Source organism: Leptopilina boulardi, unplaced genomic scaffold (assembly GCF_019393585.1).
Source record: "Leptopilina boulardi isolate dan_hultmark-lab unplaced genomic scaffold, ZJU_Lbou_2.1 LbouV2_55, whole genome shotgun sequence".
In the NCBI taxonomy this organism is placed as follows: Eukaryota; Metazoa; Arthropoda; class Insecta; order Hymenoptera; family Figitidae; genus Leptopilina; species Leptopilina boulardi.
The window spans coordinates 1,963,933-1,976,825 of NW_026138000.1; the positions used below are offsets into that span (position 1 = coordinate 1,963,933).

General features: G+C 22.3%; 1 protein-coding gene across 1 annotated transcript; it reads right to left on the minus strand.

The window, feature by feature from the left end:
• Window positions 1–1,048: 1,048 nt before the first annotated feature.
• Window positions 1,049–12,146, minus strand: LOC127290126 (endocuticle structural glycoprotein SgAbd-3-like). The gene is made up of 4 exons (XM_051318514.1): window positions 11,978–12,146; window positions 2,978–3,108; window positions 2,391–2,671; window positions 1,049–1,288 (listed from the first exon to the last, which is right to left on the minus strand). The coding sequence occupies exons 1-4, from the start codon at window positions 11,990–11,992 to the stop codon at window positions 1,284–1,286; spliced, it is 432 nt and encodes a 143-aa protein (XP_051174471.1). The 5' UTR covers window positions 11,993–12,146; the 3' UTR covers window positions 1,049–1,283.
• Window positions 12,147–12,893: the final 747 nt, after the last annotated feature.

Here is a 12,893-nt window from a genome sequence, read left to right on the forward strand (position 1 = left end):
AGGTTAAAATTAAGTATTTGGTTTTAAATTATAATATAAAGAATAGATAAATGATATATAAATAAAATAAATTTTTTTTTGATTATGTACGCGAATAATTTTCTTGTATATAAATTATAAATTAATAATCATAATATATAAAAAAAGGTAGGATGGAAATTAAATAAAAGTTTAGAATGATTTACTATTAGTAATATTAATTGATTTAGGTGTGCATAACTAATTACTAATTTAAACTTCAAAAATTATTGCAAATTTTGTAATGATTATTTTTTCATTAATTTTATCTATTTATTAATAATTATTATTATTATTAATTAATTATTATTTATTAAACATAATAATGTGTAAATATTAATAAATATTCATTTTTTACCTAATTCGATTTATATTTATAAATATTTAAAAAAATAAAAATTTATTTTATTTATTGTATTATTATTTATTTGATGATTAAAATTATTAAATTTTTATTAATAAAAAAAATATAAACAAAAAATATAAAAACACGTAAAAAAAATCAAGAACAGAATATATAATTGTTAAAATAATTAAATATAAAAGAATTTCGTTGACAAAAAATAAGAATAATTTTAAAAAAATAAATAAAATTGTAAAATATATCGAAAAATTAAATGCACTTATATATACAGTTGACAAAATAGTTTATCACTATTGAGAAAAATCTTTATTTACATATAAAAATCACAAGAGTTACACATTCATTGACTTTTTTTGCGATTATTTGCTTGCACAATGGGAAAATATCAATAAAAATAAAAAAAAAAAAAAATTAACTCGATTTTTGAACTGCTGGAAAAATTAAAGCAGACATTACGAGCAAAAAAAAAACGATGGCAATATAAATGATTGTATAATAATTATTATAATAGTAGTAATAATAATTATTAAAATATTAATAATAATAATAATATAAGCAAATTGTCGCTTATTGTTACAAAAAAAAAATTTTTGTAACAAACAAAAAAATATTTTATTGTCTAGATTAACATTTTTTTTTGTTTTTTGTACAAAATTCGATATACGATTTGTTAAACGAATCGCTTTTTATTATTTTTTTTTAAATAAATTGCTATATTGCATTTTTTTTATTATATAATATTGCATAGTTTTTAATTGTATATATATTTAATATTAATATACCACAATATAATTAATTCTTATTATGAGATAAAGATGGAAAAAAAAGCTGGGGTCTATTTTGTCCATTAGGATGCTGGATTCTTCGAATGTGTGTGTTTGGCGTTTAGAGATAATGATGATCAACCTGTAAAAAAATATTTATTTTTAATTAGTTTATTTTTTTTCGTAAAATTAATTTGAAATTAAAAGATAAAAAATATAAAAGTGGAAAAATTTTTTTAAAAAATTTATTTATGTAGAATAGAATAGTGTAAGTATAAGAAAGATATAAGGGAAAAAAAAGACTGTGCGTTCGTGGTTTGGTGGTTAGCGTATCGACTTGCGGGCGTTAGGGTCGAGGGTTCGATTCCCAGCGCTAGGGGATTTTTTCAAAATTAACGATTATAATTTCCGTTTCTTAGAGAATACAATGTTAGTTGAAATTAGTAGTATTTGCATATAGTGATAATTGCAACAATTGATGAATAATAAATAAATAATAAATAAATAATAAATAAAAAATTTAAAAAAAAAACAAAAAAATTACTAATAAATAATGAATAAAAAATAAATAGCAAATAAAATAAATAAATAAATAAAATTAAATAATAAAAAAATAGTAAATAAAATAGTAATCAATAAATAATAAATAAATAAAAGTAAATAAAGAAAGTAAATAATAAATAAAAAAATAATAATAAATAAATTCTAAATAAAAAAAGTAAAAAATAAATAAATAATACTAAATAAATTGTAAATAAAGAAAGGAAATAATAAATACAAAAATAATATGTCAATAAAAATAAATAAGTTCTAAATAGAAAAAGGAAGTAATAAATAAAAATAAATTCTAAATAAAAAAGTAAAAAATAAATAGTGAATAAAATAGTAATTAATAAATAAAAATTAAATATTAAATGAATTAAAATAAATAAATGGTAAATAAAAAATGTAAATCATAAATAAATAAATAGTAAATAAAAAAGTAAGAAATAAATAATAAATAAATGAAAATAAATAAAAATAAATAATTAGTGAATAAAATAGTAAGTAATAATTAAATAATAAATAAATTAATATAAATTAACAATAATTAAAAATATGTAAATATAATAAATAAATAAAAATAAATGAAAAATTAAATAAAGGAATAAAATTAAAAAAAAAAACATTCTAAATTTTTTGGAAATAGTTTTTTGAAATAAAAATAATTTTGTTTTTTTTTCCAAAAAATTAATTTTATTTACCTCTTCTAGGTGGTGGATTTCCATTTCCCAATTCATTCTCTTCAGGATGAGCAAGAATCCAAGCGAGAGCTTTTTGAATTTCTGGTGGAATTGGAGGTGGCGTTGGTACATGAGAGCCTTGAACTTGATAACCATTTTCATCGGCGACAAATGTTATGCTCACTCTTTCACCTTCCGGTGATGTATAAGAATTTGAACCTTGAGCAACGACTGGAGTTTCCTGATCAACTTGCTTTGTTTGTCCCGATTCCTGATGGCTGATACCATTGCTCGTTTCAAAACTGCAAGGAACAAAAATAGTGAGTTTTTTTTGTAATTAAAAATTTTTTTTAAATAAAAATTATTTATTACTAATTATTTTTTAATAACTAATTATATGATTATTATTTATTTAAATTATTCAATTAATTATTAGATAATTAATTAATTATTATTGAATTAATTATTAGATAATTAGTTAATTATTATTTAATTAATTAATTTTAAAAAATAATTAATTAATTTTAATTTTGGTGATTTTGGAAAAATTATAAATAAACTCCCCTACCCCTAAAAAAAAAAAATTAAAATTAAAAACAATTTCTTACTTATTAACGTAAGATCCATCGTGATTAACCTCAAGTTGCTGTGAGGTGATGACTGCATCTTTTTCAGATCCACTTTGAGGTCTCTGAGGTGCACTTAAAATTCCGGTCGCACACAGTGCGACCACAAAGGCCTGTAATTAAAAAAAAAAATTATTTATAATTTATACCTTCTTACATTGGAATAATTATACCAAAAAAAAAAAAATTAATGAAGTTACTAAATATTTATTTTTTTTATATAACTAAAAAATAATAATTTTTTTCCTTTAGCAAATTCCTCTCATTTTGGGAGGAACGTTTTATTTCAATAAAAAAAAAATATCCTCTTATTTTAAGAAGAACGTCTTTTTTAAATATGAAAAATTTCTCATTATAAGAGAAAGGTTTTATTTCCATACAAAAATATATCCTTTCATTTAGAGAGGAATATCTTTTTTTTAATTAAAGAGTATCCTCTCATTTTGAAAGAATGTATTTTTTTAAATAAAAAAATATTTTTTAAGAGCAACATTTTCTTTCCATGAAAATATATCCTTTTATTTTGAGAGGAACTTTTTTAAATTAAAAAAAGTTTCCTCTTACTCTGAGAGGAATGTTTACTTGCAAATTAACAGTATCCTCTCATATTGAGAGGAAAGTTTTCTTTCGATAAACATTATCCTCTAATATTAAAAGGAATGTTGTCTTTCAAAAAAAATATATATATATTTCCTCTCGTTTTAAGAGGAACCCTATTATATTAAATAAAAAAGTATTTTCTCATTTTTTGAGAGTAACGGTTTCTTTCCATAAAAATAAATCCTTTCATTTTGAAAGGAACGTCTTTAAATAAAAATAAAAAGTTTCCTCTTATTCTGAGAGGAACGTTTTCTTTCAATTAACAGTATCCTCTGATTTTAAAAGGAACGTTTTTTTTCGATAAACAGTATCCTCTAATATTGAAAGGAATTTTGTCTTTCAAAAAAAATATATATCCTTTCATTTTAAAAGGAACGTTCTTTTTCGATAAACAGTATCCTCTAATATTGAAAGGAATTTTGTCTTTCAAAAAAAATATATATCCTCTCATTTTAAGAGGAACGTTTTCTTTAAATAAAAATATATCCCCTTATTTTGAGAGGAACGTCCTCTTTAAATAAAAAAATCCTCTCATTATGAGAGGAACGTCCTCTTAAAATAAAAAATCCTCTCATTATGAGAGGAATGTCCTCTTAAAATAAAAAAATCCTCTAATTATGAGAGGAACGTTTTCTTTAAATAAAAAAGGTATCCTCTCAATTTGAGAGGAATTTTTTTCTATTACAAAAATAATTGAAAAAAAAATTATTATTATTTAAAATTAATAATTTATAGAATTAAGATAGAAAAAAACTAAATTCCTAAAAAATTATTTAAATTAATAAAAAAATAATTAAAAAAAAAATTTTTTTCGTGAAATTATTTCTATTTATTTGCTCTCGATTAAATGATAGTTGAAATAGATTGAAAGATATGTATATATGTATATGTAAATTGGTAAATGTCAGTATAAGTGTAAGTCAAACTCTCACTGTGTTTGATATTATAATGTGTGTAATGCTTCACTTATTTTCCATTTCCATTGAGTGAAAGTGATAAATGTGCTTGTAACTTGTAAACTCGTGCTTCAAACTCACTAATGACTATTAGCTTCTTATAGTGATTTGGTTACAATTTATACTTTTATATGTCACAATTTCTCAATCCTTTTTATATCAATAAAAATCTATCGACACGTTTTTTGATTTAAAAAAAATTTTTTTTTTTCATTTTTATTGATCCAGATTAAGAAATTTTTAATATTTAATTAAAAACTGTGCTTTCTGTGAGAAGGAAGTGTTTTATTTTTTTTATATTTACAATCTTTTGAATCAAAAAATTAAATGTTAAAACACCAAAAAAATTTTTTATTACAAGGAATTTAAATTTAACTTTCTGCGAGAAGGTGGAGTTTGTTTTTTAAAACTTCTCCTTCACACAGAAAGAAAAATTCAAATTAGTAGTATTCTATAATAATTTTTTTTTTGGGTTTTGATATTTACTTTTTTTGTATTTTGATATTTAATTTTTTTTTAATTCAAAAGATTATAAAGATAAAAAATAAATTTAAACTCCTCCTTCTCACAGAAAGCAGTGTTTTTAATTTTTAGCCTTGAAATACAAAAAAAAAATTGTTGTCTAAATTGAAAAAATAAATAAATTAAAATTGACAGTGAGCTACAAATGAGCTACTTTCTATGAGTAGGAGAAGTTTGAAAAAAAAACCCTAAAACTTTACCTCTTCTCAGAAAGGATAATTTTAATTCCTAGCATTTTTTTTTAATTTTAGCGTTTACAATTATTTCCAAAGATTTCAGAGATAAAAAAATCTTTAAAATAAATTTAAACTCTTCCTACTCACAGAAAGCAATGGTTTAATTTCACTTTTAAAAAAATGGAGAGTAAATTGAAAAAAATTAAAGTTAACTGGATCAAGACAAAAGGAAATTAAAAAAATTTGAATGAAAAAATTTCAAACTCCACCTTCTCACAAAAAGCAAGATTTTAAATCGTAGTAGTCTATTTTTTTAAAAAATTTATTTTTTCTTGTATATTTTTTTTATAATTCCATATAATAGCAATAAAAAGAAATCAATAGTAAATAGTAAATGAAATAGTAAATAAAATAGTAAATAAAATAGTAAATAAAATAGTAAATAAAATAGTAAATAAAATAGTAAATAAAATAGTAAATAAAATAGTAAATAAAATAGTAAATAAAATTGTAAATAAAATAATAAATAAAATAATAAATAAAATAGTAAATACATAAAAATAAAAAATGTATACATTTTTTTTTTGAATGAAAAAAAAAAATTGTAATCCAACATTCATCCTGGAATTCGACCTTATGTTATATTAAACAAAGCATCTTTCATAATCTCTCCGCATCTTATTATTGTAAATTGCAAATATATATGTAGAATCGTATTATAATAGATAGCATCCTCCTATATTACAAGTGAGCAATTTCTAAAATTTTCCACACTTATCGTAATTTTCTATATGATTTTTAGGGCGTGTCGCGAATTGTTGATACAAAACATTTTCAGTTTTTTATAATGAGTTTGCTATATTGATCACATATATATATATATATATAATTTCTTCAGAATCCGTGAGTGTTAGTCAATATTTATTGAAAAATGTGTCAATAAAAATTTTTTTTCTGTAATTATTATTATTATTATTATTATTATTATTATTATTATTATTATTATTATTATTATTATTATTATTATTATTATTATTATTATTATTATTATTATTATTATTATATTATAATTATAATTATATTATAAGAATGAAATAAATAATATTTGTTTTAATAATAATAACTATTTAATTAATTAATTAATTCGAAATAAAGTAAATTATAATTATTAATAAATTAATTATTAATTATTGACAGTCTCTCTGTAAAAAAAAAACTAAAATTAATTACTAGTATAATTTTCTATTTATTTTTTATAAAAAAAAAAAAAAAAAAAATTTATACTCTTCTCGTCATTATACTATATAGTAAATAATGTTGAATTTAAAAAAAATATATAAATTTATCCTTCTTAAAGTTAACATTTTGATATTAGATTTTGAAATCAATTATATAAACAATTTAATAAGAATTTAATTAGAAAATTATAATTTAAATTATATGGAAATTCAATAAACTTGATAAATAATGTTATTGCAAAAAAATAAGTATGATAACAAATTATTAATAATTACCTAATAATAATAATTATTTTTTTTTATTATTATTATTATTATTAATATTATTTTTACTATTATACCTATTTATATTTATAATTATAATTATAATAATAATAATTACTGATTTTAAAACTAAACCGGGGCTATTCTACTCAACCTTCAGGGGCTATTATACTCAGTGCCAGTTTTTATTTCATAAAATTTATATTAAAAATAATAATAATAATAATAATTACTCATTTTAAAACTAAACCGGGGCTATTCTATTCAACCTTCAGGGGCTATTATATTCAGCGCCAATTTTTATTTTATAAAATTTATATTGAAAATAATAATTACTGTTTTGAAAACTAAACCGGGGCTATTCTATTCAACCTTCAGGGGCTATTATATTCAGCGCCAATTTTTATTTTATAAAATTTATATTGAAAATAATAATTACTGTTTTGAAAACTAAACCGGGGCTATTTTACTCACCCTTCAGGGGGCTATTATACTCAGCGACAGTTTTTAATTAATAAAATTTATATTGCAAATAATAATAATAAGAATAATAAGAATAATAATTACTGATTTTAAAAACTAAACCGGGGCTATTTTACTCACTCTTCAGGGGCTATTATACTTAGCGCCAATTTCTATAAAATTTATATTGAAAATAATAATAATAATTACTGATTTTAAAACTAAACCGGGGCTATTCTACTCACCATTCAGGGGCTATTATACTCAACGCCAGTTTTTATTTCATAAAATTTATATTGAAAATAATAATAATAATAATAATAATAATAATAATAATAATAATAATAATAATAATAATAATAATAATAATAATGAAAATAATAATAATAATAATAATAATAATAATAATGAAAATAATAATAAATAGCTAAATAAATAAAATAAAAATAATAAAATATGAAAAAAAATTTTTAATAATGTGTAACATAAAATTATTATGTAGACGATGAGAGAGTGTAAAATTTAAATAACAGAGATATATATATATATATTTATATAAATTATACTAATACGTAATTTTCTTTAATGAATAGTCTGAAAATTGAACTTTCTTTAAAGAAATTACATTTGCACTTCAAAATGTCATTTCGACTGACGTAAGTCGAGCTAAAGTTTTCCAAGCATTATCTTCTCTCGCCCTTTTAAAACATTCTCGTCTATATAATATCCTTTAAAGATTCTAAAGAATGTTAAACTCAACATATGACATTTATCTCAATTTATAAAATTAACAGAAATTTTTTTTTTTTTAATTAAAATAAAAATTAAATAAAAAGCTATAAAAAAAAATTCTATTTGTTAATTACTCAAAATTGTTAATTAATTAAATTTGTTAATTTGTCAAATTTTTTTATTAGTTCCTTTTGTTAATTATACAAAAAAAAAAAAAAAAAAATATTTACCTGGAACAACGAAACGTTTCACTATACAATAGCAAAAGTTTTATGTACTTATTTCAGTTAAATCTTTCGCTATTTCAGGTAAATATCTTTTTTTTCTGGGTGAACTAAAATTTGTTTATTAGTTAAATTTCTTTATTAATTAAATTTGTTAATTAATAATAATTAGTTAAATTTATTTATTTTAAAAAAGAAAAAAAAAATTTTTTTTCGAGATATTTTTTGACAAGAGATAAAATTTTGTTATATTATAGAAAAAAAAAAAAAAGTATAAAGAAAAGTTGAAAAAAAAACCTTGTATATGTGTTTATCTATTTTTAAAAAAAAAGAGAATTAAAAAAAAAAACCTTCAACATCTCTCAATGTCTCCTAATAACTGAGAATCATTTCCAATAAATCATATCCTTTAATTATTAGTTTCATGCTGAAAAACTTATGTCAGAGTTTCACACTTTACCAAAGTTCATATATATATATATATATACACACATATAACCCAGCAATTAATTCTATTATTTCACTTCCTTATTAAACTGTTTGCAAAAAAAAAAAACAAATTTCAACAAAACGAAAAAAAATAATAATAATAATATTTAATTAATTGATTAATTAACATAATTCAATAATATTTATAATAAATATATAATATTCTACTTTTATCTGGTAAATGAATGATGCATTTATGTGGGTGCATTACAACATTCTTATAATATAAATTGTCGGAACTATTATATTCCTTTCGTGCGCGAGTTCATTCATTTCTGCATAGATCATTCACGCTCAAGGAATATTAATTTTTTTTTATTATTATTACTATTATTATTACTATTATTATTACTATAACAATTATTATTAATAATATGTAAGTAAGTTAACCTTCTTTTTAAAACCTCAATTCAAATAAAGAAGAGAGATAATTTAAAAAAAGCAAAAAAATTGAAAAAAAAAAAAACCGAGGGCAGTTACTTCCACACTTTCAATTTTTAAGAAATTATAATCAAAGTTTTGTCCCCCTCGACAAAATTTGTCCCTACGCCCCTGAAAACGCTAAAAAAAATTTAAAATTAATAAAAAAAAATTGCGAATTTAAAAATTAATTTTTTTTTGTATGGAACAAATTAATTTTAAAAATAAAATACCCACTTGGAAAGATTCCCTGGAAAGTGCACTCTGGAGGTTCTATCAGAATTCCGCCGGAACTTCAAACATAATTCCGTCGGAATTCCATCGGAGTTCCAAAGATTTTCCGACGGAATTCCGATTAATTTTTTTCAAAATTTGTAGAGTCCTAATTCCGTCGGAACTCCGTCGGAATCCCATCGGAAATTCTTTGGAACTCCAATGGAATTCCGACGGAATTACGTTAGAAGTTCCGGCGGAATTCTGATAGAACCTCCAGGGGGTACTTTTCGGGGAATCTTTCCAAGTAGGTAATAAATAATAATAGTAATAATAATATAAATAAAAAATTATAAAAATGCAAAAAAATGTATATATATATATATATATATATATATATATATATATATAATAATTGCTTGGAAGATGGGAAATCTTGACTCAATTGAAATAAACAGCAAACATAGAAATCTTATGTCGACACCGCAAATGTTATGTTAACTTGTCTCCAAGCGTTAAGCAGTATATTATTTACACACATTTTCAGTGTAATCTTGCCACCACATTAGGAGAGCAAAAAAAAAAATAATTCATATAATAACCACCACAAAAGGACCATATTTAAAAATGTTGCGTCTCCATTTACCCCAACTGACCCTATATAATATATATATATATATATAATATAAATATAATAATACAAAATTTTTTGGCTTAATTTGTGGTGGTTGTGATAAAAAAAATATAGGTTATGTTCATGATCGTTTTTATTCGAAAAAACATTTTGATATAAAACGACAATTCGTTCACAAAAAAATTTATTCTAATCAAATACTTTAAAAAAAAAAAATTTAATTACTTATAATTATAATTATTTCCCAGATTCTAATATTTTCTTCTTTTTTGTTTCAGAAACGACTATATTATGGACACACAAAAGAGAATTTGAAGAAAAAGTGAAGTGGTTTTTTAAAAAAAACAAGGTTTGTTTTATATTAATGATGAATAACAAAAAAACATTTAAAAAAAACAACACTTAGGTTCACTTTGAATTTCCAACGTATTTCCGTCGAAATTCCATCAGAGTTCCAAAGAATTTCCGATGAGATTCCGACGGAATTCCGATTAATTTTTTTTCAAAAATTTAGAATCCTAATTCCGTCAGAATTCCGTCGGAACTCCGTCGGAATCCCATCGGAAATTCCTTGGAACTCCGATGGAATTTCAACGGAATTACGTTGGAAGTTCCGGCGGAATTCTGATAGAACCTCCAGGGGCAACTTTTCGGGGAATCTTTCCAACTGGGTAGCCTAGGCTGAATGGCAGAATAATTCTATTTCAATCGAAAATCTATTTTTTTCCCTCTTTTTCAAGAAAAAAAAATTATTCTCATATTGAGAGGAAATATATATATATATATATATATATATAATAATATAAATATAATAATAAAAAAATTTTTTGCTTAATTTGTGGTGGTTGCGATTAAAAAAAATATAGGTTATGTTCATGATCGTTTTTATTCGAAAAATCATTTTGATATAAAACGACAATTCGTTTACAACAAAATTTATTCTAATCAAATACTTTAAAAAAAAAATTAAATTACTTATAATTATAATTATTTCTCAGATTCTAATATTTTCTTCTTTTTTGTTTCAGAAACCACTATATGGACACATGAATGAGAATTGAAAAAAAAGTGAAGTGATTTTTAAGAAAACAAGGTTTGTTTTATATTAATGATGAATAACAAAAAAACATAAAAAAAAACAACAACAACACTTAAGTCCACTTTGAATTAGAGGCTGACTATTTGCTTTTGAATATTTCTTACTTGTTAGTTGTTTACTTTTATTAATTTTACAGTGTCCCAATTCAATCGAATTTTATTTTTCATTTAAATTTTTAAATAACAAATTCAATTTTCACCAAATTTCAAATTTGTCCGAATTTTTTTTTATTCCTATAAATTTTTAATTCTGGGATTTTTTTGAGACGCCAAATTTTCAATTTGTCCGAAATTACAAATAAAAAAAATCGATAGAAAAAGATTTCTTCTCTAAATGAGAATAATATTCAAAAAAAAAAAAATAAAACTTATTTTTTTAAAAAGAAGACTAATTTAAGAATGTAATTAGAGATTATTTTCTTAAAAGACAAGATTATATTCTAAAATTTAGAATATTCTCTTCATTTTTCTCAAGAGCCAACTTTTTATTCTTAAATTGAGAATCTTTTTTTTCATTTTCTTAAGAGCCAACTTTATATTCTTAGATTGAGATTATTTTTTTTTCAATATACTAGAGGTGGAAAAAAATGTCCTTGCAAAAAAAAACCACCTTTAAAATAAATTTCAAAAATAACAAAATTAAAAAATTTCTATAGCAACAAAAAAAAAATTTTTTACACAAACCCCCCTTCCCCCTTAAAAAAACTTGGAACAATCCTTAAAAAAAAAAAAAAACACATTTCTTCTTCATTGAATTTGCACTTTTCGCGTGACGATAACAAAAGTTTTTTTTTTTTAATTTTGATGAATATTTCTAATGGGGGCCGGGGGGGGGGGGGAATGGGTTGCAAAAGTCCTTCACGAAAACTATAACTGCAGTCAAAAAAGAGCACTTACAATTTTTTTTTTTTTTTTTTTTTTTTCTTTAAATTTCTGGGGAATTAAAATTCTTACCTTAAGGGTGTACATAATTTAATTTTTTAAACACTGTTGTTGCAAAAAAATTTTTTTTTTTTAATTATAAAAAAAACGAATAATAATGAAAAAAAAAATTAAAATAAGAAATAGAAGAAAACTTTATAAGATGCAAGATGACGATGATTGGATACGTTTGTGGTTCTTTGTAAGAGGCGAGGCTCTTTATATACACATAGTGTGCCTTATGAACGGTAATGGTTAAGAGTGAAAGGGGTCATCCCTGCCCTCATCTTTACAATGCACTTCTTTATGACCAGTGCATCATGAAAATCAATCGACCCCAATCGATCTAGATATCCGCGCAACGGTTTGTCCAACCCCCCCATAATACTATATTGCCTATCTATCTATATATACATAAAAGGATACCGACAATGTCGAGGCTAAAGCTTCAAGGGGAATTGCCCCCTTCCCCCCCACCCCCTTCTTTTTTCCATTTGACTTTCTTAACTCAGTTCGACTATGTATAATTTTCATTGCAAAGAAATTACCTCTATATATATACATATATATATGTGATATTTTATGCGAAAAGAATAAGAAAAAAGAAAATTATTCTCAAATTGAGAGGAAAATTATATTTTTAATAGTACCTAATTCTACCCATTTGGAAAGATTCCCCGGAAAGTGTCACCCCCCCCCCCGGAGGTTCTATCAGAATTCCGCCGGAACTTCCAACTAATTCCGTCGGAATTCCATCGGAGTTGTAAAGAATTTCCGATGAGATTCCGACGGAATTCCGACGAAATTAGGACTCTGAAAATGTTGAGAAAAATAATTAATCAGAATTCCGTCCGAATCCCATCGGAAATTATTTAGAACTCCGATGGAATTTCGACGGAATTACGTTGGAAGTTCCGTCGGAATTCCATCGGAGTTCCAAAGAATTTCC

What these genes read in the sequence shown, in the direction of transcription:
- LOC127290126 (XM_051318514.1), bottom strand. An exon ending in GATGGATCTTACGTTAATAA is followed by an intron (nt 2,672 to 2,977) that starts GTAAGAAATTGT and finishes TGTTCCTTGCAG; the next exon opens with TTTTGAAACGAGCAATGGTA.